General features: G+C 53.7%; 11 protein-coding genes across 11 annotated transcripts; 3 read left to right on the top strand and 8 right to left on the bottom strand.

The window, feature by feature from the left end:
• Positions 1-1,482: 1,482 nt before the first annotated feature.
• AB675_10595 (Trihydroxynaphthalene) lies at positions 1,483-2,470 on the bottom strand (the record flags this gene model as incomplete). The annotated part of the gene is made up of 3 exons (XM_018139378.1): positions 1,483-1,534; positions 1,605-2,289; positions 2,389-2,470. The coding sequence occupies 3 exons, from the start codon at positions 2,468-2,470 to the stop codon at positions 1,483-1,485; spliced, it is 819 nt and encodes a 272-aa protein (XP_018000682.1).
• Positions 2,471-3,571: 1,101 nt separating this feature from the next.
• On the bottom strand, positions 3,572-5,521 carry AB675_10596 (Tuftelin-interacting protein 11; the record flags this gene model as incomplete). Its single annotated transcript, XM_018139379.1, has 2 exons — positions 3,572-3,829; positions 3,944-5,521. 2 exons carry the CDS (start codon positions 5,519-5,521, stop codon positions 3,572-3,574), a joined length of 1,836 nt encoding a protein of 611 aa, XP_018000728.1.
• A 404-nt stretch (positions 5,522-5,925) lies between these two features.
• On the top strand, positions 5,926-6,740 carry AB675_10597 (Superoxide dismutase [Mn], mitochondrial; the record flags this gene model as incomplete). The annotated part of the gene is made up of 3 exons (XM_018139380.1): positions 5,926-6,058; positions 6,109-6,578; positions 6,645-6,740. The coding sequence occupies 3 exons, from the start codon at positions 5,926-5,928 to the stop codon at positions 6,738-6,740; spliced, it is 699 nt and encodes a 232-aa protein (XP_018000588.1).
• A 165-nt stretch (positions 6,741-6,905) lies between these two features.
• On the bottom strand, positions 6,906-7,988 carry AB675_10598 (uncharacterized protein; the record flags this gene model as incomplete). The annotated part of the gene is made up of 1 exon (XM_018139381.1): positions 6,906-7,988. The coding sequence occupies one exon, from the start codon at positions 7,986-7,988 to the stop codon at positions 6,906-6,908; it is 1,083 nt and encodes a 360-aa protein (XP_018000688.1).
• Positions 7,989-8,411: 423 nt separating this feature from the next.
• On the bottom strand, positions 8,412-9,227 carry AB675_10599 (uncharacterized protein; the record flags this gene model as incomplete). Its single annotated transcript, XM_018139382.1, has 1 exon — positions 8,412-9,227. One exon carries the CDS (start codon positions 9,225-9,227, stop codon positions 8,412-8,414), a length of 816 nt encoding a protein of 271 aa, XP_018000909.1.
• Positions 9,228-9,640: 413 nt separating this feature from the next.
• AB675_10600 (Ribonuclease T2-like protein) lies at positions 9,641-10,779 on the bottom strand (the record flags this gene model as incomplete). Its single annotated transcript, XM_018139385.1, has 5 exons — positions 9,641-9,772; positions 9,827-9,905; positions 9,944-10,466; positions 10,517-10,555; positions 10,623-10,779. The coding sequence occupies 5 exons, from the start codon at positions 10,777-10,779 to the stop codon at positions 9,641-9,643; spliced, it is 930 nt and encodes a 309-aa protein (XP_018000608.1).
• A 499-nt stretch (positions 10,780-11,278) lies between these two features.
• AB675_10601 (uncharacterized protein) lies at positions 11,279-12,343 on the bottom strand (the record flags this gene model as incomplete). The annotated part of the gene is made up of 1 exon (XM_018139386.1): positions 11,279-12,343. One exon carries the CDS (start codon positions 12,341-12,343, stop codon positions 11,279-11,281), a length of 1,065 nt encoding a protein of 354 aa, XP_018000686.1.
• Positions 12,344-13,362: 1,019 nt separating this feature from the next.
• Positions 13,363-15,564, top strand: AB675_10602 (uncharacterized protein; the record flags this gene model as incomplete). Its single annotated transcript, XM_018139387.1, has 5 exons — positions 13,363-13,442; positions 13,504-13,520; positions 13,576-13,724; positions 13,779-15,491; positions 15,538-15,564. The coding sequence occupies 5 exons, from the start codon at positions 13,363-13,365 to the stop codon at positions 15,562-15,564; spliced, it is 1,986 nt and encodes a 661-aa protein (XP_018000648.1).
• A 47-nt stretch (positions 15,565-15,611) lies between these two features.
• Positions 15,612-16,658, bottom strand: AB675_10603 (uncharacterized protein; the record flags this gene model as incomplete). The annotated part of the gene is made up of 1 exon (XM_018139388.1): positions 15,612-16,658. One exon carries the CDS (start codon positions 16,656-16,658, stop codon positions 15,612-15,614), a length of 1,047 nt encoding a protein of 348 aa, XP_018000888.1.
• A 511-nt stretch (positions 16,659-17,169) lies between these two features.
• Positions 17,170-20,477, top strand: AB675_10604 (Anthranilate synthase component 1; the record flags this gene model as incomplete). Its single annotated transcript, XM_018139389.1, has 7 exons — positions 17,170-17,181; positions 17,236-17,730; positions 17,883-18,719; positions 19,543-19,614; positions 19,711-19,793; positions 19,851-20,403; positions 20,430-20,477. 7 exons carry the CDS (start codon positions 17,170-17,172, stop codon positions 20,475-20,477), a joined length of 2,100 nt encoding a protein of 699 aa, XP_018000834.1.
• A 1,106-nt stretch (positions 20,478-21,583) lies between these two features.
• Positions 21,584-24,388, bottom strand: AB675_10605 (Spindle pole body component alp14; the record flags this gene model as incomplete). Its single annotated transcript, XM_018139390.1, has 2 exons — positions 21,584-21,610; positions 21,671-24,388. The coding sequence occupies 2 exons, from the start codon at positions 24,386-24,388 to the stop codon at positions 21,584-21,586; spliced, it is 2,745 nt and encodes a 914-aa protein (XP_018000791.1).
• Between the last annotated feature and the right edge of the window lie 529 nt (positions 24,389-24,917).

The raw sequence follows: 24,917 nt of genomic DNA on the forward strand, positions 1-24,917 counted from the left end.
GAGTGAGTTGCACCAGATGTTGCAACGCCGGTGAGGTGTCTGCTGCCATTCATATGAAAAGATTTGGGCCCGAGCAAGACCCGTGGCCTTGCTGTGCTCGCCAGCAAGCACCATGGACGTCCCATCATTGCCGTGGAGGGGCGGAGAACTCCATCCAAGAACCGGGCCGTTATCGTTCAGTATCTCCTACCTTCCTCGTGGATGCTGAATGATGGAGTCATGTAGAAAACCGAATCGAATCCAGTCATCGGCGCGGCTCAGGTCTGAAGTGTCTGGATATGTAAAGCAGATGGACAAGGTTTTCCATGTTGTCGAAGGAGATGTACGGTGTCATCGCGCCTCGGCAAATGCACAGGTCGCTACTATTAGGTACTAGGTACCTAAGTAGACACACATACCTTTATCTCTACCGATGTGAATGGACAGGTGAATCCTCTTTGCCGGTCCTCATACTTGGAATACCTCTCACCGTTTGATTATGTCTAATGTGCAGAAACCTCCGCCGCCGTCGCCTAACGTCTGCGCCGGTCGGCCGTAGATGATTATGATGCTCGTGATCTTCCGGTGCTCTCTACGTCTGGTGTTACTACTCATAGGAATGGGGACACGTCAACGACTACAGTACGCTCAATCTAGTAGACACCATCTGTATCTCATCTGAAAGCATGCGTTGACGGACGGGTCTCCATATGCGGCTCGAGAAACGACCAGAGTAAGATCCCAAGAGAAAGGGTGCAAGCACCCTACTCTGGACGTCTCGAGCCGCAGATGGAGACCCGTCCGTCAACGCGCCTGCTCAGACATGCTCTGGTTCTCGGCAGGAAGGCACGAATGGGAGTGTTGAGGCAGGTGCGCGGTGGTATCGGGTCAGGCGCTGGTCCGGGCTGCATGAGGTAGGCAAGCACAGCAGGAAAGTGCCATGCTGTACCTCAATCCGTACTCGGAAGACACGTGCTTAGCACAACTGACACTCACAAGGAAGGTGCCAGGTAGTAACACGTTATTCAATTGGACATCTGTCTCCAGATCGAGTCTCGGTGCTCATCCAATTTTTCATTAGCGAAGTGCGCCGAATAGCTTGTCACGGCGACAAGCAAGCTGGAATCGATCAGTCTCTTGTGATCTTCTGACGACAGTGCTGACGCACAATCAGCAAAAGCTGCCAATATTGATGTCGCAAGACCGCGTTCCAGAGAGCACTGTGCGAAAGAAGGAAGGAAAGCTGCGGTCTTCATATAGTTGCCATTTCGACTCCAAATGTCTAGAAGCAAGTTGCCTTCGTGCAAGTCCAGAATTGATGACGCCGCAATGCTGCAGTAAGTGGAATGAAGGGCGCAAGTGCCCGCTGTGACCACGCCGCACCGACCTCCTGCGACAATATATCTCGTCCACAGACTCAAGTAAGCGTGGAACGAAATCGTACTCATCGCTCTGGTGATGCCCTTCGCTGAATGCCTTCTGTGCAAGCCTTTACGAATGCGCTTACATGCATGCAGCACCATCGATGCCCAGCACTTTGCCGTTGATCCATTCTCTGCAACTTTGTTAGTGTTGTGCTCGATGGAAAACACGACGTCATGCGTCTGATCATAGAGTGCACTTACCCGTCTTGCGATGCCAAAAATGCAGTCACACGCGCCACATCAATGGGCATGCCGACTCTGTTCATAGGCGACCAAGTCGCCGCATACTCATCAACCTGCTGGTCGTTCAAGTTCTCGCCGTTTGGAATGTACTCCTTGCACACAGCGTGGTACATATCAGTCTTGATACCACCGGGAGCCACCGCATTCACCGTGATCTTCTTGTCACCGCAGTCGATAGCCATGCAACGCACGAAAGTCTCAATGGCACCCTTTGAGCCGGAGTAGACGGTGTGTTTTGGCACGCCCTTGGCCTGACCTGTGATCGAGCCCATCAGGATGATGCGGCCGCCAACTTCGAGGTTCTTGTACGCCTCGCGAGCAACGAAGTACTGGCCACGGGTGTTGATGTTGAAGACACGGTCGAACTCCTCCTCGGTGACGTCCTTCAGATGGCCGAAGGAGACGACACCGCTGTTTGAGACAACAATATCGATCTTGCCAAAGTGCTTCTTTGCCTTTGCGAACATCTCAATCGTCTCCTTAACGTTGGCAACGTTGGCCTTGACGGCAATGGAGTCCCGACCCAGGGCCTTGATCTCTTTCACCAGCACATCTGCGGCCTCGGAGGAGTTGGCGTAGTTAACGACGACGTCGGCACCTCGGCGAGCAAGCTCGAGAGCGGTCTCGCGACCCATGCCACGGCCTGTGCTTTCGTCAGTCGCCGTTCAGCGGAAGGTAGGCCCGTTGCGTCACCCTGTGGCTCAGGGGAGGTGAGGGGCTCGGGATTGGGTTATGGACTTACCAGAGCCGGTGACGAGAGCAACCTTGTCTGTGAGCAGGTAGCTGGGGACGACCCCGTTCGCAGCAGCAGATCCGTTGGCCATTCTGACAGAAGTCCGCTTGCTCATTGATGAATGGTAGTTTTGACGGTGAGGGATGGGGGGGGTTCTTTAGGTTGCTGGTGGTGTATAAGTAGATGTTTACGATCACGATAGGGTGGTGCTGTGTTTGCTGTGTGGGAAGAGAGGGGAGAAGACGACTTGCCCACGGTGAGCTGGTCAATATATTCTGATCTGCTAATCTTGAGACAAGACACCGCAAACAACTCCGACGACCAGCAAAAATAATTTATTGAGACGCTAAGGGTCCGGACGAAGCAAAGGGATAGCAACGGGTGGGCTATGTGGACAAACCTTCCCTAGATGCAATGGAATCATTCTGGTTTTCTGGGCCCGCATGCAGACTATCGGCTACCACGAGCCGGACTGCGGACTATGAAATGCACAGCGTCTTCGGCTTCATCAGAAGCACTTGTCGGGCAGAGCACCGCATGCACGGAGCAGCATCTCGAGGAGTAGTGCCTCTCCTGGGACTATTGACGGTGTCCGATTGAGTATAGATTGGCCCGCAAAAGAGCGAGCCCTGACGCGATCGTGATAGAGGGCTGTCTTGACTGGCTGAACCCCTGAGTCCACACCCATAGTGGGGGCACCGAGGATGATCGCCGCACATGGCGGTGAGTGTTCAGAAGTTCGCACGACCGCTCCTACGCTATGGAGGTGTCCTCGCAGAACTTGTTCTATTGAGGACGCCGTCAAACATGTTAGCAAACATCGCATCGCATCTCATCTCTGGGTAACCTCATTAGGGAGCGCACGTTGTGCAGTAATGATGTCGTTGATGTAGTCCGACGTTGGGAAAGATTATTTTTGGATCTGTTCTTCGCCAATTGGCGGGGCCAGTGCCTAGAAAAATGCGCCACACATTCTACAGGCAAAGTTGTGAGGAAAAGGGTCCGACACATCGAGTCCGGCGCTAGTCTTTTTGGCTGCCATCCCCTTTATCCAGGGGCAACGCCTTTCACCAAGCTGCTGGTGCTGCAACACTGCAAATGGCACTGATGCATACCAACATTTAGGAAATTCATGTCCACGAGCAGTGGCACAGAGGCGTCTCTTGTAATTTCTCTACACAGCACTCTACGTTTACGAGGTTCTGCCGCGAACACGATGCATTAAGTCATCGTCAAGCATCCAGGGTTTGCCATCGCCGTCGAAGAGTACATCGTCCGCGATGTATACCAACGACCCTTTGCCCTTGCCAGTCACATCCACCAGACGGTATAGTAGCCGCCCAAGTGCATCGCTCCGACCCGTATTCTGAAGAAGCAGATCGTTTTCCGTGCACCATGCGTCGACTAGCTCCCTATAACTCGGCTCGGCGGAGTCCGCGTGAGCCTGAGCCTGTTGTCGTTCCTTCGCCCGTGGTTGTGACCGGACAGGCTGAGACTTCTGCTTTTCAGAGCCCAAGATGGGCTTCCACATAGGCCATACTTCACTGGTGACCTTGCTCTTGACAGCCGAACGCAGCTCCGGGAAAAGCTCGAGGTCAAAATCAGGATCGCTGAGAAGGCTCCACCAGTCGAAGAGCCAGGCGTGAAGATCTGGTGCAGGCAGTCTCTTTGGCGTACTTGTGCCATCAGTTAATGTGCTGGTAGAGTGCTGTTCCGCCGCACGTTTTGGGAATCGATGAACACCTTCGATGAGACGGGGAAGAATTATCTCTCCACAAAGCTTGGTGACTAGCCATGGCGGTAGACAAGGTTTCCAGTTATCGAGAAGAGTAACGAGTGGTAACGGGTCATATATTGACCATTCGTGCTGAACGGCGCCGCGTACATAGGGATACCAATGCTGTAGTAGCAGAGTTTCGTATGGTGTAGTACGCTTCCGAGGATGACTGGCTTGAATCTTGGGTATCTGTAACAATGATGAAAGCGATTGCAGAGAATCAACAAAGTGCCCGGGTTGATTCAACGGCGACCAATCGAGAATTGCAGATCGAAACGCTGGTTCCAAGCACGAAATCGCAAGTTCTGGAAGGTCGAGATCTTCGATATAGGGGGCGTAGGTGTCCTGGATGACCAGAAGACGAGCAACCACATCGCCCCAAGACCTCTGCTGTGCAGAATCGTCGGCAGTCACCCTCTCAAATGTGGTAATAAGATCGCGAAATCTTTGCTCCTCTTCCTCGTGCAACGCAATCGAAGTCGCAAGCTGAGATTCTTCATCGTCGAGGCGAGACTCGGCCTCTTTTGCTGCATCCCAGGCCTCAGCATATGCGGAAAGCTGCAGCTTGATGCGTGCTGAAGCTTTCGACCTCTCAATGGTCCCTGGGGACTGTTCTCGCACTGGTGTCGAGAAGCCAGATGCAGACACCGAAGAAATTGTCCTGGTTTCCGCACCCGTTGCGTCGATGATGATTGACTTCATAGCTTCTGGGACATGGAGTCCTCTCGATTCAATTGCAGCGATTGTGTACTTTGGCTTCGGAGGTGCCTTGACCCTGGGCGTGCTTGCGCCTGGCGTGGATGGCTTCGAAGCCTTGTCATTATTCTGCTTCTGTTGCCTCGGCGGCGCTGGGCCGCTTCCCTGACCAAGGCCAGCCCTGCTTTGCAACAATTGCACCTGGATTGGAGCAGAGATGCCCTGTCTGTCCTTACCAAGACCCTGTCCTTCGACGTAGCCGTGTTTCGCCATCATGCGCGCAGCAAACGAGTTCTTGTTCATCTTTCCGCCGGGCCCAAAAGCAGATCGTCCTGCGCCGATGGGCTGTTGAGGAGTTGGCGCTTCATTTCCAGGGGCCGGAGAGGATTCACTGGCGTCAGCCGAGTACTCGCCAATGTTGAAGGCGCTGCGAAAGCCGCCCATCGAGCCCATTGTTGGCCGCTCATCATCAACATCTTGCTCGTCTTCGTCCTCCTCGTTGTTGCCTTCAATTGCAGCCGATACCGTGGAGGAGACGAAACTCATGCCTTTGCTCCATAACGGCTTTGCGGCAGTCTTCCTGCGCTTGTTCGGTCTTTCATCGTCGGTGTCTTGATCGTAATCTCGAAGTTGGAAGGTCTCACCTTCTGCTTCATCTGAAGATGACATGGTCGGCCGTGGGACAACACCCGCCACTTCTCGCACTGTCACTCACAACCCGCCGACGCAGTCTGTCCCTCCAGGATTGTCGAATCAACCGTTACAACCATACCTCATGTTTTGTTTTGTAGCCCTGAAAGACTCGACAACTGCTCAGGCGCCTGGCCTGGCCGCATTCAAGGTTCCCTTGGAGAATATTCGCCAAGCTTTGTTATTTGAAATGACGTAACTCCTGGGGTCGCTGCTTCTCCGACTCCGAGTCTCTGGTGCCAGTGTATCCGTAGATGCAGTGAGCTTCCTGCTATTTCACCAGGAAGATACCAATCATATAGCGTTTCTGTTCGTACACGACACACTGCTGCGATAGGAACCCATTCCATCAACACACCAGAAACGCCCATCAAGCCGACACCATGGCTTCTCTTCTCAAGTCCGCCGCCCGACCTACGACCTTACGAGCCGTTGGCGCATCGAACGGCTTGCGTGCTATCACTACTGCAGACCGAACATTCATCCGGACCAAGGCTACATTGCCTGACCTAAAATGTGAGCACGTTGCTCTTCCAACCGCTTCCCGTGCTAATTGCCTCGCCCAGATGACTATGGCGCCCTCGAGCCCGCCATTTCCGGTCAGATTATGGAACTCCACCACAGCAAACACCATCAGACATACGTAAATTCGTACAACGATGCCGCAGACAAGTATGCCGCCGCCGAAGCAAAGGACGATATTGCTACCAAAATATCTCTACAACCACTCATCAACTTCCACGGCGGAGGCCACACCAACCACAGTCTTTTCTGGGAGAACCTGGCACCGAAGAACCAGGGCGGTGGCGAGCCTCCTTCTGGGGCACTGTCGAAAGCCATCGATGCGACGTTCGGCGGTCTGGAGCCGTTCAAGAAGCAGTTCAACACAGCACTAGCCGGCATCCAGGGCAGCGGATGGGCGTGGCTTGTCAAGGACAACACTACTGGCCAGGTCGGCATCAAGACTTATGCAAACCAGGATCCCGTAGTGGGACAATACAAGCCATTGCTGGGCGTTGATGCTTGGGAGCATGCTGTAAGTTGACCACAAAACTCCAATCGATATGTGTGTGCCTTGCGTCCGGCTAACGATCCTGCCTAGTACTACCTCCAGTACCAGAACAAGAAAGCCGAGTACTTCGCGGCCATCTGGGACGTCATCAACTGGAAGGCGGCCGAGAAGCGTTTCGGCGCTTAATTTTCTTCGATTTCGCTGATCTGATGCGACAGACGACAGAGTGGTTGTATCAAAAAGTCACTATGCTCATATCAGCTAGCTGGACGCTTATAGCGATACCCATTTCAAGACAACAAATTGTTCTGCAGACACAGCCAGTCTTCCCCTTACCCTGGAGGGACTCCGTCATCGCCGGCCCTGGTCCCTTCTGGTTGTATCTCTTCCAACACCTTCGGCCAGTCTACTAACAAATCCCCTGTCTCTCGCATCCTCCATGTACGCCACGCCCTCGCCATCCGGGTTCCATGTAAACCACTCGTCAAATCGTCCGCTTCCCTTCCCATCGTCCATCAGACCCAACGCCAGATCCAGCCTCTTCAGATCGTCCCGATCGTACGCTATGGTCGCTCCGCATGTCTTGCAGAAATATCTATGTGTTCCCATGGAGCTCTCATAGTGGGCCAGCTCTGTTAGAATCTCTGTGTGCGGTCGACCATCGGTAGTGGTGACTTTGTCCTTAGCGACGTGCGCCCAGGAAGTGATTTCAAAGCCGCTGGACTTGCGGCAAGAAGTGCATGCGCAGAATTCTGCCGAGGAGTCCTTTGGGTTGGCAGCAGGAGATGGTGCATGGATGGTAAGTTGAACTCTGCGGCAGTGGCAGTGAACTCTGAGGACATCGTCTTCCTTTGGGCTCGATGCCAGACCCTTCGCGTTGCTGACCATCATTTCCATTGCTGTGGTGTCTGAAATAGTCTCGCTGTCTCGGCCCTTCATGAACCTCCCACCAGGTAGTCCTTCTCCGCCCCTCCCGTTATTGACCCACCCTACCGCTCCGCCGTCTGTCGTATCAGCAACCCACATCAGGGCGCGACTCAGGCGTCCGTCCAGCGGACCTTTGCCCAACTTCTCCTGCTCCGGAAATTCCAGCACGCCAGTGGCAAACTCCCACTCCGCGACCTCCGTCCCGCCCTTCCGCCGCTCAACATTCAGCACACTCGCGCCACAGACCGGGCAGAACCAGCGCTCGAAGCCCTTAGTAGACTCGTATTTGGCGAGATGGGTGAAGAAGCATGCGTCGGGGAGGGGCCCGGGAATGACGGCGAAGGTGGAGAGGAGCTGGGCCGTGACATGTCGGCAGGTGTTGCATTGACAGATGGAGGACTTCAGGGGAAAGGCTGTATTGGGGAGGGTGAGGGTCTGGGAGAAGGTGTGGCAATGGCATGTGGCTTGCAAGGTCGTTGTGTGAGGTGAGGTGGGTTTGGTGGCCATCACGTTGGTGACTGTTTTGATGAGAAATGGAAGCGTTCGTGAACTCCCGTGCGGAAGATAATTCGAGGAGTTCGAATTCGATCACGGAAGTGACAGATCAGGGGACCTGGGCCAGTACTTCACTTCTTTGTCAACGGGAGTTATGGGGGTCGAATATATATGCAGTCTTGTAATCAGACTGGGCCGCGACGGCAGCATGCTCGCCATGATAGTCTCAGATCAGCCATACAAAGGCAAAGGCCTGCACCTGTGCACTTACATCACATCTCCGCAGGAACCTCGATATCGTACTCGGAAGGGCGCAAAGAAGGCGGAAGGCGGGGGCCCCGTTCGTGTTCCTGCGGGGTGGTTGCCTTCTTCACCTTTGCGTCATCCGGTCTGAACAGGGACTGTCAGGACGGGAGAATCTGACTGAGTTCTACCTCATATGTTCATGATCGTTCCGACTCTGCTGGTCGAATCCACTGCCAATCCAACGAATTGATTAATGACGTCTCCGGCACGTTTGTCGACTTCGTCATCCATACCAGTGCTGAGAAGAATGACCAGTTCCGCAGCATCAACCCCTGCGTTCGCTCTCATATCTGTCTCTCCTTCTGCCCAGTAGCCAGGATCGATACGCCATGCCGACACGACTCCCCTTACTCCAACACCTCCCTGCAGGTCTGCCAGCAGAACTTCTGCCTTCTCCATCATCTCAGGGTTGTCAATGACTAAACGATGGAGGTGAAGTCCTCCAGGGCTGGATGCTGCAGCACTCGTCAGGAGGCCCTCGAGGTCCTCCCGACGGCGATCGACATGCCACATCCACCTGGTCGTCGCGCCAGAGTTGCCGATTTCGACGAGAAGTGCTTGATTTTCTGGACTTGGTAGCCATGTCCTGACGTGGAAGTCGACAGATGGCCAGCCACCAATGATAAGAACGTCGACAGTCTCCTTCAAAATCATGTTTGCTGCCTCTCCTTCTGTCTCTGCCTCTTCTCGTCCTTGTGAATGTGCTTGAAGTTGCGAACTCTCAAATTTCTTCTCCTCATCAGCCTCGAGAATCGCAAAGGCAAAGCTCTCTCCTGAGAAGTCCTGCATAGCATTCTTTGCTTTGAGCAGACCAGCACGTATGGGAGCTTTGACAGCAGAGACATCGGTTCGCGTAGCAATGGGAGATGACGCGCCGGCAGACAGTGGCACCCTGAGCAATGCGAGCTCGGTCACAGAGGACGGTTGATCCAATGTGGTGGACATCTCGAGGTCAGTGAAACTGCCGTGGGGTCGCAATAAAGCGGACGCGGTGAAGCAACAGAGCTGGAGAGCACTGGTCAGATTCAAGAGTGTGTTTGATCAGAGAAAGCTGAGAATGAAAAGGTATGTGTTCTTTGGACCAGGCAGCCGGGCGGGTGACGTGTCGCCTCGAATATGTGCTACACTACGAAGTCGGTCAAGAGTTGCAATCGTATTATTGTCAGCAAAAGTGTTGCCTTGATCGGACGTCAGGAGATGGCAGGGCTTGAGGACAAGAAGACACAAGCGTTCTAATACTGGCAATGGCCGCGGGACCACTGCTGCCGGCTTAGTAGGGTGTCTATGCTCCATCTCGCGAGCTCCAGAATCTCTTGTTGCCGGCTTAGTAGAATGCCTATGCCGCTTCTCCGCGAGCTTCAAGATCTCTCGCTCCCGCTCGATCTCTCATAGTACCACACGCCGCCCTCAGTCGTTGCGCAGTTCGACTTTGTGGTGGAGTTGACTTTGGCAATATTACTTCCGGTGTGATCTTGCGGTCTGCCGAGCGTCTATTGTGATGATCGTGTTAGTGCGCTACGGCCGGAAGATGATTGAGCACTTACATGACTGAAGTACCAGACCTCGCTCAGACTTGTTCTGCCACTGTCTGAGCTGCCCTTCCCGGCGGCAGTCTCATTGTACCTGGGTCCTGAGCAGCAACATATGGCAAAGTTCCATACGCATCGGTCAGAACGCCTTGGAAGTCGCTGAGACTATAGCTAGTGCTGTTGCTGGGTACAATACTCGCATTCTCGAGCCATTCATAAGTCGGGACCTGCATGAAGTACTTTATCACGGTATCGAAGTAATCGATAATCTCCTCGTGGTCCACGTACTTTGGCCCATAGCAGGGCACGTCAAATGTACTGAAACACGTCGCGTGCTTGCTGAACTCATGCGCCCACAGCTCAGTATTGGGCTGCGCCTGTGCGATCCAGTACTCGTTGGCCCAAGCAATGAGGTCCTCCCGGCCAAATTCCTCGATCCACACGTCGATAGACACGCCGTGCCAGGGTGGGACCGGTGTGCCGCTGGGAGTTCCAGTAGTGGTGTTTGGCGAAGGATCGGGGTCGTACTGGCGGGTGAGATCGCAGTACTGCGTGTACGATCCGTTGCAGAAGTCGGGCCAGAGTCCATGTAGACCCCAGTGTTTGGGTGGGAGGAGCTGGCCTTCGGCTTCGCGGCCTGTATATATAGTCCAGACTGTTGGATGTATCAGTAGTGTAACAACATGTTTGAATATGTTCTCTTACACTGCGTGGAAAGTAGTAGTCCGCCAAACGTTTCAGTGCCTATGGTCGTTAGTGCGCGAATCGTGACTAGCCATCATCTGGCCTGGAGTTGTGCCACGATACATACAGCATGTATCCGTCTCGGATGGATTTGCGCCCGCGGAGCAAGAGAGCACTGGTTCCTTGAGTGCACACGTGTGATTGAGTGGCGATTGATTTGGGTACAGTTGAGCTGCGGCGAAATGGAAGCTCGCAAGCCCTAGGGCAAGGGATGTAGTCTTCATCATGAAAGATACGGTAGAGGTAGCCTAAAAAGTTTTGCGAAGACGTGCTGACCTTTTGATACAATCGTGACTTCCACGGTGAAGTCGCATGGCACGGCGCGAAGCCGGGTGTATATATGCATGAGCTAGAGTTGCGAAAACTTACTTGGACGATGACTTCTGCATGGCACCTACCTCAGAACGCTTGCGGGAGAAGCTAAAGGGTCAGCAAGGTTGTCGAAGAGCAAGATGTACCTGCGTTATGCAGGATGATTGTAGGTCGCTATGTAGGCGTGCTGAGATGATTGGAGCTTGAATGAGATGAGGTTCGAGCACTTGTGGGGTTGTCGTGATCGAGCTGCTTCATCGGGACCGATCGCCGCAGGAGCATGCGTCATTCGAAGATTACCCAGCAGGCATGTCTTTCGGCCCTCGCCGAGACGATCAGTGCAGAAATAACAGAGGGTGAAAAGCAACGTCGTTGAACGTGTCTCTACTCGCAGGCGACTTAAATTATGTACTAGTGGTCATCCGGCTTGTAGTCCGTCTGTCCCAGGGCTTGCTGATCAGCGCCAGCAGCGAGAGACGGCGTGACCGAGACCGGTGGCTTTGCCTGACTAGGCGCCGCGTTCAGCCTCTGGTCAAGTGCACGCAATGCCAGAGCTCGTCGCCGCTCTGCTTCCTCTCTTTTGCTCATGCCCATACCGGCTCGTGGCTGTCTGACAAAGGTCGGTAATCCTGCGTCGCCTCTATTCGCCGCATGTTGGTTTGACAACTCTATTGCTTCATCCGAGAAGGGTGTGCAGAGCTTGATCGTACACAGTAACTCAAAGATCTTGTCCGTCAGGCCAGCAATTGGTGGCTGCATGACATTTGGAAAGAACGTCGCAAATGCAAAGGTTTCGCTGGCATCTCCTTTCATATTCGTGCTGGTGCCGGTCAGGTCTGGCTGCTTTTTGTAGAAACGTAGATAGATCCAGGATGTGAGGAAACCGAGCCAGGCGAAGACCAAGGCTGTGTCAGTGCCGAGGACAAGCCCTGAACCGGTGTTGAGTAGAAGAAATATGGCTGGGAAGTGCTTGACTCGGAATTTGATCATGCCCTTATAAATGCTGATAGTATGTTCAGGGACAAGTTGCTTGAACGCTACGATGAACGCCGCTTGCAGTGTGATGCTTCCCGTGCACGGCGTCAACTGGCGATCTGGATTTCCCATGATGGCGCCCCATGCCCAGTATAGCGGTGCGATAAGGATATTTGGTATGAGTGAGGTGACGAGCACGGTCATCGCAAAGCCCCGACTTCCCCATGCTCTTTCAAAGTATCGACCGCCGAAAAGGACTGTCGCGATATTGATGAGGAAGTTGAACAGGTTCTGTTCAACGAAGGTGGTGGTCAAAAGAGTCCATGGATAGTAGACGACTTTCGCCGGAACAAGCGCAAGGTATGGGACATCGGACGCGTGCGTGCCGGCTTCATTCGAGAAAGGCCTCAGTCGCGCGAGCGTGTAGAGGACGCATATTGCGATGTCGATCAGCAGAAGTACTTTGGTGAAATCCGGAATGTTGAATCGGAAACTAGCCATGGTTCGATCTTGGTGACATTCTCTGAGCAGTCTGCGACCTCTTATGCAATGCGATCGTAAAGAGCTGACGCAGAGGCGAGCGAGGATGCGACAGATCAGCACAATTGCCCACCGATACAACACTACGACGAGATCAAAGACGGGAAACGAACCTGCACAAACGCTGTCATGCGGCCCAAAGCCTTGTTGGCACCTGCAGTGCTTCACGTGCGCCGACAGCTCCGACAGGCGCCCGCTTCAGCCCTGTAGGAGCATCGCCAAGGTCTAGTGATGTAGGACTGCCCGATGGCTCATGGGCGAGTGTCTGCATCGGCATCTCTCCGTAGCGCACACGTGGCGTGGTATCGCATCAAGCATCGGAGGATCATGCAAGGCGCGTTGATGCCTATGCCCGTGTAGTAGCATACAGTCCGGCCTCTAGAATGGTGGCATTCGTTATACAGCATTGAAGAAATGCACCAATGACTCGTGCGCATCATCTACACCAGGAGGCTGAAACTTTGGCCGATCTTTAACGAGACCCCAAGAGTACAGGCGACTCCACGGTTCCCTCTGATGAGTCTTTGCAGGCCGCATCTTGGCTTCGAGGCCGCTCCCTGGCCTACCTTGCCCTGTTCGAAATCGAAACACGACTTCATCGTTTCTGTTCATTCATATCGAAATCATCGTTCTACTTTGTCTTTATATCCACGATCTTGCAGCGCGTCTACTAGTATTCATTGATCTGTGCAGTCGCGCGTCTGCCCATCAGGTTGCGCCGAAAGCCGTTGCGCAAACATTTCTGCACCTTTCCCGAGTTTAAGATCCCGCAAAGCTCAGGATATTCTCCATTCTCCGCCAGTCATCCCCGAGCGCCAACCATTGACCCCGTCGCCTTCACTAACAAGGTATTGATTCCGACACTCGAGTATCGCAAGCTAGCACTTATCGCTGCATTGCGACAGTGATCGGGAACGTTCAACGCCTCTCCTTTGGTTCCACCCTTGGGTTCGTGCCCTGCTCGAGCATGGCATGTAGCCATGGATCCTGAGACCCCTTCAACGACCTCCACGAGGCCGCCACCATTGAACTCAGATCAACTCAACTATCTTATATGGAGGTTCGTGTGCCTTGAGACCGTTTCTCCGGCTCAAGAACAAGAGCTGACCTCGTGCTTCTAGATATCTTCAAGAAGCTGGTACTTCTTTCCTTTGGGTTTAGCGCAAAAGTTATTGTTGTACTGATCCTTCCAGGCTATGGCGAGGCTGCAGTCAAGCTTCAACGCGACTGGAACGTCGACGCCGAACAACTCCCCTTTGCGCATCACATCAAAGGTAGAGCTTTGATCAATCTTGTCCAGAAAGGCCTGCGCTATCATCACCTGTCGTTAACAATAGATGAGGTAAGTCTGCTGCTTCGATCCTGCCAAGAATTCCCGGTCCTGACCCCTCCGTAGCAGGGGCGTCCTGCAGGAGAATTGAGTCCATCACGATTTTTTTTCGGTCCTGAGAGCGAAAGATCTGTGCAAGAAGTCCGAGACAGCGCACGACCACAATCTACGGGTCCGCAACCATCTCCGCCGGCCTCTCTTGTGCCTCTGAAGCGAGATGCACCGCCAAACGGGGTTTCGGAATTGTTGCCCCAGCCAGCTCCAAAGAAAAGTAGAAAGACTGCTGCTCCCACAAGTGAACGCAACGGATCTGTTGGCCGCAAACCAGCGCCAACCAGCACCACTCTTGTCACCAACATCGAATTAAATGCACCCAATGGGCACCCAGCCTCTCACGATGGTCGATCACCTTCCGCGACCGAGCCTCCTGGTCCAGAGGATATAGCTGCCGCAATCAATGGTGTTCATGGCGACGATCGCATGGATGTCGATTCCGATGGTGAGCAGCAAAGAGAAATTCCTCCCGAGCCTGTGATATTACACACCCTGGTGAACGGGGAAAGTCGTGCCGTGCAAGTCGAACCAGCTGAGGTGACAGACCTCGCAGATTCCACGACTATCTTTGGACTCGATTACACGAATCTGGCACAGGTCCTATGGCGTCCAAACGATACGAGCCTACTCACCGGTCGTAGTGACACAGTATGTGGATTGTGGAGGCTGCCAGAATCCTCGCAGAGTCCTCCAACCACTTTTCAGGAACTCATCAAAATCCCGCCCCCGAGCGAAACTTGCGTCACAGCTGTTGCATGGGCGCCATCCGGCGCGATGCTCGCTATTGCCGTGTCGACACCCACTGGCGGCGAGGTTCATGTCTACGATGGAAGCAGCTTTGGCTTAGTCGAGATCTTGAGCGCCTCACAACGCATCGTCATGCGCTTGCAGTGGCAGAGAGATGGCACGCGGCTTGTTGGAGTTTCGCGCGACGCGAGCACAGAATCGACAATAATGCAGTGGAGCATCTCAGCCGGAGGAGGAATGAACCAATACCCCCTCACAGTGACTGTTCCAGAAACACTGGAAGATATCGATTGCGCCGTGTTCGAGAATCAGGCTTTTGTTTGCGCCTCTGGTGGCCGGGTTGTATATCATTTGCGAGCTTACGCTGAGCTTGAGGTGGAACAGAAGTTTTGGTCGAATTCCGCGACGGGGAACGAGAATTGGGCCTTTGTCAAGTGCGCCTGGCAAAGCGCGAACGAATCTTTGATTGTGGCAGCTTCTGACGAGAGTGGACGAATTTGGCTACCGTCACGGGATCTTGTCCACGAGGCGCACCACGCTCCCATCACAGGTCTACAAATCCGGCCACGCCTTGCAAAGGGCCGACAAGCTCTGTCTACAACTGAATTTGCGACTTGCTCCGTCGATGGCACGATCAGAGCCTGGAGCTATAGCGAAACACAAAACAATATCACAACCCTCTGCAAGCTCACCTTGGGCTACAGCCAGCCTCTGAAAGCGCTGTCTTACTCGCCCGACGGGTTTTGCTTGGCAGGCGCGAGCTACGCTGATCTACGAATCTGGAATGCTGAACACCGCTACAACCTGATGGCTTCGTGGCAAGCCCCTGCGTCCGGCTGGGATGGAGATGCAATCAAAGATAGAGACCTGGTCAGCAATGATGCAGCCTCGAGTCTGAACGGGGACTCGACAGCCGTCGAGCATTCACTTTCTTGGGATGCAGACAGTATGAGAGTGGCATTCTCTTTGGCCTCACAGGTATGCATACACCGAGTATCCATGTGTCTTTTCTAAAATATGCTAGGTGGCCGTCATCAAGTTCCAGAGATGAAAATCGCCTGCCTCTGTAATACGCTCCATTCACCATCAGAACGCTCTTCACCTCAATAACATGTTAGCGGTCGAAGCGGTCTGGAAGTCACCCCATTCTTCCACATCTGGCATCGAATCTTCCACGCTACTCGAGACTGTCCTGTTGTCGAATACAGGCGGCGGGTGCACGTCGTGACTGACGGTTATTGCGTCCAGGGATGCCGATTCCACGTCCCGAAAGCCTCGAACCCATGCTGTGATGCCGTCACGCAATTCTCGAGCTTCCACGGTGGGGTCCACACCATCATCTGGCGAAGTGTCGATAGGGACCTCGACATAGTAATGTGTCTTGAACCTTCCCCGACCGCGTGTCCGAAGGTCTAGTCGTGTCGCACGCTGGTTAGGAGCCAAAGTGGTCGAAATCCACCCGTCCAAGCCGGCGACTGCACTTGACATGGCTTGCAGCGCAACGTCTCTCCGCTGCAGCTCTGCAGTCAACTGCTCAGCATGCTGCTGGAAGCCCTCGCTGTCGCGATACAATTTCTGGTGTTCTGTCCTTAGCGCTCCAACCTCAGTCTCGAGTTCCTGGATCCGCCTTTTTTGTCGAGCGCATGTGCCTGCTATGTCGTCTAGCCTCCGAACGGCCATCTCATATATATGGTGCTGCTCTTGTTGGCGAAGTCGCATCTCAGCCACGGTTGTTGTGAGGTGCTGGTGGATCTGGTCAAGCTGTGCGACATCCTCTTCACTGAACTGATTGGCGATCTCTCGTGTTTCAGCATTCTCTGGAGCTCCTTTGGAATCTGCTTCAGGGACCTCATCTCGGTCTTCCAGGAGATTCTCGACACGCGAAAGCGACTTCCAGATCTTGTTCCTTGTAGCGTCTTCAATATACCCATCTTGTTCAACCGCCCAAGCGAGGGCAGCAAGTCCAGTCAGACGTTCGGACAGGGACGGCGTGGACGAAGAGGGCGGTCGGAGTTGCATCGAATCATCCTCGAAGTTTTTCGGCGTAGCCGTGCCCATGCTGATAGCACTGTCGGCAAAAGTAGAGTCGTTGGTCCAGCCAGACGACGGGCGTGTCACATCTTGCGACAGTTCGTTGGGATACATCGCGCGCGGTGGTTGTCACTTGAATGATTCACTTCTGGCGCGTGACTTTAGATTAGGCTGTTCTGGTTATCGCAATGAATTGAAGTCTTCGACACATCTTCACTTGGACGATCCAACGCAGCCTGCTCGAAACTTGCGCAGGAAAGTTGCATGTGGTGGCTGGGAAAAGCACATGGCCGCAGGCTCGAATCCCTGCTCGCTACGTAATTTTAGGCGGCGGACCAACGCGTGGGAGGTCGATTTAGGCTCGCGTTTAGCGACAATTTAAGCTCTCAGGGCAAGAACTCAACGTCCCCGCATGCGAGAAGAACTCCAGGACCTCGCCGCCGCATGTTCAAAGTTATGACTCTGATTCCATGATCTTTCCCACTCTAGTGCTGGGCACGAAGTCGGGTCGCTAGGATTTCTGCGGAGACGTCTGGTACTCAGGCATAGGCATCAGGCCTCCCGCTATTTTGCGAATTGCGGACCAAACGGTAAGCGATATTGTCACCGACAACCTATAAACAGCATGCTTCCCGCGGTAAGTGCTTCAGTACGGTCGCACACATTGACCAAAGCCACTGATGCGATGCAGTCCGAGATCAAGCCCTCGTTCGAGCAGGTGACCGACATACTGAAGAAGTCAAAAGACTCGCCACATCCGCCGAACCTCGTGCCATTATGTGCGCAAATCAAGGCCGACCTCTTCACGCCCACACAAGCATATCTCAAAGTGTCGCAAGGCGCCAAGCTATCGTTCCTATATGAGAGTGCCGCAACAACAGGCACGATCGGTCGTTACAGTTTTGTGGGCGCAAATCCTTTGAAAGTACTGAAGACGGGTCCGGGACATGGCATTGAGGGCGACCCATTACCACAACTCGAGGAGGAGCTGGCACAGTATCGGGTGGCCTCAGTACCATTTCTGCAGCTTCCACCCCTGACTGGCGGTGTGATCGGATATGTGGGATACGACTGTGTGAGGTACTTTGAACCCAAAACAGCCAGGCCCATGAAAGACGTCTTGAACCTTCCAGAAAGTTTCTTCATGCTGTACGACACGATCGTAGCATTCGACCATTTCTTCAATGTATGCAAGGTCATAACATACGTCAGAGTGCCGGAAAGCGGATCAGAAGAGCAGCTACGGACAGCATATACAAAAGCCAGCGCCATACTCGACCGGACGATCGCGACGCTTCAAGATGAGCATATACCATCCCTGTGCAAAGACCGATACAGACCGGCAATAAAGCGACGTCGAATATTGGACAGACAGGATACGAACGCCATGTGACCACACTAAAGAAACACATCACGAAAGGAGATATCATTCAATGCGTTCCCTCACACCGAGTGGCACGGCCTACAAGTCTGCACCCCTTCAATATCTACAGACACCTCCGCACAGTCAACCCATCACCATATCTGTTCTACATCGATTGCGAAGACTTCAGCATAATCGGTGCGTCACCCGAACTTCTCGTCAAAGAAGAAGCCGGCCGTATCATCACCCATCCTATTGCGGGCACGGTCAAGCGAGGCCAAGATCCCGAGCAGGATGAGCAGCTAGCAGATGAGCTACGCAACAGTATAAAAGACCGAGCTGAACACGTCATGCTGGTTGACCTGGCGCGAAACGATATCAATCGAGTCTGCGATCCGCTTTCGACGCGAGTGGACAGATTGATGGTTGTGGAGAAGTTCAGCCACGTACAGCACCTGGTGAGCCAGGTGTCTGGCATACTGCGAGAGGGCGAGACACGATTTACTGCCTTCCGGAGCATATTTCCAGCTGGAACGGTTTCAGGCGCGCCGAAAGTGCGGGCTATGGAGCTGATAGCCGAGCTCGAGAAAGAGAAGAGAGGAGTGTATGCTGGCGCGGCGGGCTACTTTGGTTTCTCGCAGGTCTCGCCGGATGGCACGAGGATTGAGGAAGGGGCTATGGACACCTGCATTGCTCTGCGAACGATGGTCTGGAAAGACGATGTGGCGTACCTGCAAGCTGGCGGTGGGATTGTTTTCGACAGTGATCCTGAAGATGAGTGGATTGAGACGATGAACAAACTCGGAGCCAACGTAAGGACGCTTGAGGCTGCGGAGGCATATTATTTGGCTATGCAAAAAGCGAACGCTGGGCATAGCAATGGTGTGAAATAGATGTAGATGAGATCATACCTCACAATGTCCTTTCCAGAACATCAACAGCGACTTGGTCGCCTGAAGACAGACCTCGAATAGTAGGAGGCTGAATGCCCACGGCGCTGCGGGATCTTGTCATCCGGCGTCACTCAAAGCTATCGTCGGTCCGTGATTCTGAAAACGGCTAGCTCGTCAAACCCATTGCCAAGATTTTTTTGCTCATCCACACTGCAGAGCCAAAACCCACGACCGCATCTCAAGCGCAGTTGTTCTTGTCGTCGCTCAGATTCTTGCCCTTGTATCCTCATCCTACGCTTTCCGTCGACACAGTCACCATGGTAAGCAACCAGATCGCCTCCGCATCCATCACCCGAACCTGCGTCAACAAGTATGCTCGGTAACGAGCTATGGCTTGACTGCAACTCGCTGCGAACATTTTGCGACTACACAAACTGAGAAACCTACTGGCCTTTGTCGGAACTCTTCACTGAGCACTCCGGCATAGCCCATGTCTCTCGGGGTCGCAATGAATGTCCAGCACATCCGAAATATCATACTGGCTGGAGGTCTTGGAATTTGGCACGCAAGCAGGATCTCGTTCCCTTGTGCTCGGTAACAGAGTACTAAGACAACGATTTCCTGCTCGTGCGTCAAGATCCAGATGCTCGCTAGAGTTCAGAAAGACCCTTCACACAATCTGTGTTCTTGTTTTCCGACGAGAAATGCATTTTTACTGATTCGTCTTTTTTCTCAATGACAGCCCCCCAAAGGAAAGAAAGCCGCTCCTGCTCCCTTCCCGGGTAGCAAGGGTACTTCCAAGAAGGCTCCCAAGGTACGTCTCAGATAACTACCCAGCAGGCGACGAGCTCGTCAAAGACGTTCTCGTTGCCGCAAACCCCGCCCCGGCATACTGACAAGAACTCTGCAGAACCCTCTCATCGAGAAGCGCCCCCGCAACTTCGGTATCGGCCAAGATGTTCAGCCTCCCCGTAACCTCTCTCGTATGGTCAGGTAAGCATAGCACAACGGCACTACCTTGTCACGCCATTGCCTAACACAAAACCCCAGATGGCCAGAGTATGTCCGCCTCCAACGCCAGCGCAAGATCCTCCATATGCGCCTGAAGGTCCCACCTGCGATCGCCCAGTTCCAACAGACTCTCGACCGCAACACCGCCGCACAAGCCCTCAAGCTCCTCAACAAGTACCGCCCAGAGACAAAAGCACAGAAGAAGGAGCGTCTTACTGCCGAAGCCACCGCTGTGTCTGAGGGTAAGAAGAAGGAAGATGCTTCAAAGAAGCCCTACACCGTCAAGTACGGTCTCAACCACGTCGTCGGACTGATTGAGAACAAGAAGGCTAGCCTGGTCCTGATCCCAAACGATGTTGATCCCATTGAGCTGGTTGTATATCTCCCTGCTCTGTGCAGAAAGATGGGTGTCCCATATGCGATCATCAAGGGCAAGGCGCGATTGGGCACAGTCGTCCACAAGAAGACTGCGGCTGTAGTTGCGTTGACTGAGGTCAAGGGCGAGGACAAGAACGAGCTGTCGAAGCTGGTTTCTGCTGTGAACGAGGGCTACGCCAACAAGTACGAGGATCACCGACGTCACTGGGTGGTGGTATCATGGGCGAAAAGGCGAACAAGAAGGTCGAGAAGCGCAAGAAGGCGTTGGAGCAGGCTATCAAGATCTAAGTGGACGTGTCTGGACTTGACGATCTGTCGCGTTGCCTGCTTCGTCCTCTGGCTGAGCTTGAGGTATACGCACAGGCCTTTCGGATGACATGCTCGGAAGGCATCGAAGGCATGGGATTGGATTCGGCCATGTTCCAGCGCTCGATGCGGTACTCTCGCTCGGGCCGGACTTGCGGTCGTCCTCACCGACCACGATGTCTGATCACAACCATGCCCGGCCATTCTTAGCGCGAAGCGCTTCTGCCGCAAGGCCGGGCAACTCGCTGCGAGTTGCTGCCAAACAGCAACCACGGCGCGAGCATACACAAAACGCACGGAACGACTCGAACGTGTCGTGTTACCTAGCAGCGTTTTCCAAAATGACATGAAATGAAATCCACACAACTGTTCTGACTGCGTTAGTCGGTGGTGCCTTCTCAGTCATGTGCCTGTGGCTTCTCTTTCCTTTTCTCAAATACTCGATTGCTGCCCACGATCCTTCCCATCTTTATTTTTACTGAGCCTGAAGCCGCTGCGTTGCTCCTTCCCATCGTGTAACGCTTGCCTCAGTCGTTCAATTCGACGTGCGGTGATCGACTGATACAAGTGTCCTTCATTCGTCGTAAGCGGAAAGTGATGCCCTTATGTTCTCACATTCATGATATGGAAAGACATCGTGGTTCTGCTCGTCACGAAGGTCAGTGGCGCAAGCGTGAGGAAGTCTCCAGCCACGGCAACATCGGAGCAATTGAGCCTGGAAAGAAGACAGGTGACAAGGTGAGGTAGGTATGGACAATCGTATTATGCATCTTGGGTATCATCATGATAATCAAAATCGTCATCTCAAACGATGTTTCGTCGTCGTAGTATGTGCAGACCCTTTTCTACCACTCAAATTCAAACAAGGTCCCTCATGAGAGCAATCGACCAGAATACGTCTCGCCTCTTAGGCTCGTCAGAGATCGGTACTTCAGCATGTAATCCAGACAGGGACGATTCCGTCATGAAGTGAAGACCCTAGCAAGATGCCCCTGAAACTGAGTGGGCCCGGTAGGATCGCTAGACCGGAGGTGCGGCGGCATATATGAGGATTTCGGCGGAGGAAGGCATCGTGGGAAAGTCTCATGCTATTGATTTCGTGGTAGTTGTCTCGCCTGTGAGGTTGTTAGCGCGTCACCATGTAAAGCTGTTGACGTCCTAGTAGAGGAACATACCTTCATAGCCTCAATCCTTGCCTTCAACTGACTCGTCACCTCTGCCGCTCGCTTCCAATTCTCGGTACTGCCACCAATTCCCGATTCTGCTGTGACTATAGGCGGTCTGACAGGACTCATACTGCCGCTCTGGGGCTGCTGAGCAAGCGAAGGACTGATCTTCCGCCTCGCCAGCATTGCGTTTTCGAAGCCATTGGCGTTCTCCTTCTCATCGCTTGGACTTAGACTGTTGTTCGTGAATCCAGACATTGGTCTTGTGTTGTTGGGCTTGGCGCTCGCGGGACGGCCAGACGATATATTGCTCGTGCCTGAGCCAGTCCGCTGCAGTCCAGGGACACTTCGGAGGTCAGACTTGCTTTCTGAGCGGCTATTGGCGGTGAATCGGACTGGCTCGTCATCGTAAATGCCGCCTGCGTTGTCGTCGTCATATGTAGATCGACCACGGCTCAGATCGTCACGTTCACGACCAATGCTCTCGCGGCCGAGGCGATTAACCTCGCGCTTGTAGCGTTCTGTCTCTTTCTTGATAGACTCCATTTCTGTACGTAGAACATCGCATTCGCCACGCGCTCGAGTGAGTTGTGTTTCTTTTGCTTTGATCTGGAGGACGTCGCGAGTGTGGTCTTCGATGAGCTGGGCATTTTGGTTCTGTAGTTCGGTAATCTCAGCGGTCAGCTTGGCGTTACTGCTTCGAAGGCTGTCAGCCAGTCCTGTCAGTCGTTCTTTTTCAGCTCTTAGTTCTTCAAGCTCGGCGCGCTCGATGGCACTCATCCCAAGGGCTGCTGGCGCAGGAGGCGGTGACATCGGCATCGCAGCAGGTCTGGCAAGGGGCCGGCCGGCAAGGCCACGGCCCATGCCAAATTTGGATGGTGATGCAACCGCTGGCTCATCGTCGTCGTCTAGACTGGTAGGAGGGGATATGACTCGACGAGGCTGCGGACTAGCAGCGCTGGTCTTCTTCAACCCGCCTAATTTCAGACCAGACGGAGCAGCCAGCCCAGGCTTCGCGACACCGCCAGGCTTTGCTAATGCCTTTGCTGTTGGCCTTGGGGCCGGCGCAGCATCCTCCACTGGCGCAGCAGCTACAGCTTTCCTGGCGACCGGCTTCTTCCCGCCACCGACCACCTTCTTTCCGAGCGCTGAGGACGTAGCAGCAGCTTTTGGAGGAGCAGCGACCGGCTTCGGTTTCTCCTTCGCTTTGACCTGGGCAGTGTCGAAGAACTCCTTGATCTTGGTTTTTCGTACATCGTCGAGTCCCTCCAAATATGGGTTCATAGCCCTCTCGCCAATGATCTTCATTAGAGTTCCAAGAACCTCCGCGCCAGCAGCACGGATCGTTTCCGCCGATTCGGTAAGCAGCTTCGTACCAGCGCCGGCGATTGTTTTCTGCTCTTCTTTCGAAGGAATGTCTCTTGTCGTGCGTAGACACCGAACGAGGAACTTGGCAACTCCCTCCTTGACATTGGGATTCTTGTTGACAACCATGCTCATGATGTCTTCCATACATTCAGTGAGAGTGGTGGACGCGAAAGTCGCATCGAGGGCGGCGCTTAGCGCTTCTGCCACAGAAGGCTTCTTCTCCTTCAGTCGTTCCATGACTGGACCCATGACCGTCGATCGATATTTGGCGAAGTCCTTGCGGAGGCCCAGAGCCAGTTTCTCAATACAATTTGCCGCGGCGGTTACCACTGCTACATTGGCGTCCTTCATCGACTTGGTGAGACCGCGAATGACATCGTCCCACGCACCCGCTTTGATCCGCTGTACTCTGAGGACGTTGAATAAGTCGTCCAGTACGTCTTTGCGCTCCTTCCATTTCGACGAGTTGATCATTTCGTTGAAGTTCTCGGGCACCTTGGACAGAACGTCCTGCGGCTCAGCGAAATCGAAGGCCTCTACCTCTACCGCTTCCTCGTCTTCAGCTTCGACCATGACTTCGGATCCACCAACTTCGTCGGCAGTGGCTTCAGCAGCTGCCATCTCTGCTTGTTGGACTCTTGTGAAGCGCTCTTGTTTCGGTGGTGGTTCTTCGCGGACTTTCTCAAACAATTTCTCAAGATCTGTCTGTTGGACAGGTTTCAGCTCCTCCCATATCACAGGTTTGAGCGCATCCTTGAGCCATCGATATAGCTCGACTGTGAGATTCTGCGCCTCCGCGCGGACGTTCTTGTCTGCATGTCCGAAAACCTTAGGCAGCGCTTTCAGCGCCGGCTGAGGCTTGACAAGCTTGACTCCAAAATTGTGGAATATCGAAGTGATGGCGGCCAACGTGGCTGCCACAATTTTTGGTTGTTTGTTTGCCAGTGCTGGCAGGAGTTCCTCGATGACCAGATCAGGTTTGTCGATCTCGACATAGAGTAGGAGGCATTCGAGGGCGTTGGCTTTGGCAGCAGGTCTTGTTGATGACAGACCTTTCTCGTAGATGGGCTGAATCGTGTGCGGCCGCGATCGTGAAGCAGATTGCTGACCACCATATTTCAAGAATGCACAGAGCGCTCCAAGACCTTCTTGTTGAGCAGCGACATTGCTATCGGCGGCGGCGCCCTTCCATATGCTGCCATCTTGGACAAATGGTCTGAACACTGGATCCGACTCGTCCGGGGATTTCTCGAACAACCTGGCTGCTTCTTCATAGCCCTCCTTTCGTACTTTCCAAAGCTTGTGAGCGAACCGATCTGGTAGCGGCAGCTGAGAGAAGTCCTCCTCCTGCTCCGCCATGCTGGGAGTCGAGAACAGGCGACGAAGATTGAAGACGGACCTGGCTCCCTTGGTGGGTGGAGAGGCTGTAGTGCTGTTACTATTCCTACGTGCTGTTAGCATGCTGTCTGATGAATGATGCGGGGAGTTGCTGCGTGACGTACCTATCGTTCGATCGTGTTTGCTGTCACAGAGCGCCTCGAAGAGATGGAAGGAAAGCGCAAGGGACCGCGATATCAACGATGGGTGGTTTGGTAGTGGGGAGGTCGCGATCCGCGCGGCGCGCAAATAATAAACTGGCTGTCGCTTGATTTCGCGTGTTTACATTAGCCAAGGAGTTCGCCTGTCGATACGATGGTGCCCTTTTCTAGTTCTCGAGTCCTGCAGTGGATCAGAAGCACTGTCAAGTACGTGCAATAGACGATGTGGCAATGTAGAGTGTGTATACAGCGCATGTGAGCCGCTATGGGTACCCGATGACCCAGCGACGGCCCGTTGTCAATGTTTACACGGACTTGGCGAAAGGCGAATCCCTGTCGGTCAATTGAGG

Source organism: Cyphellophora attinorum (assembly GCF_001299255.1).
Source record: "Cyphellophora attinorum strain CBS 131958 chromosome Unknown Contig11, whole genome shotgun sequence".
In the NCBI taxonomy this organism is placed as follows: Eukaryota; Fungi; Ascomycota; class Eurotiomycetes; order Chaetothyriales; family Cyphellophoraceae; genus Cyphellophora; species Cyphellophora attinorum.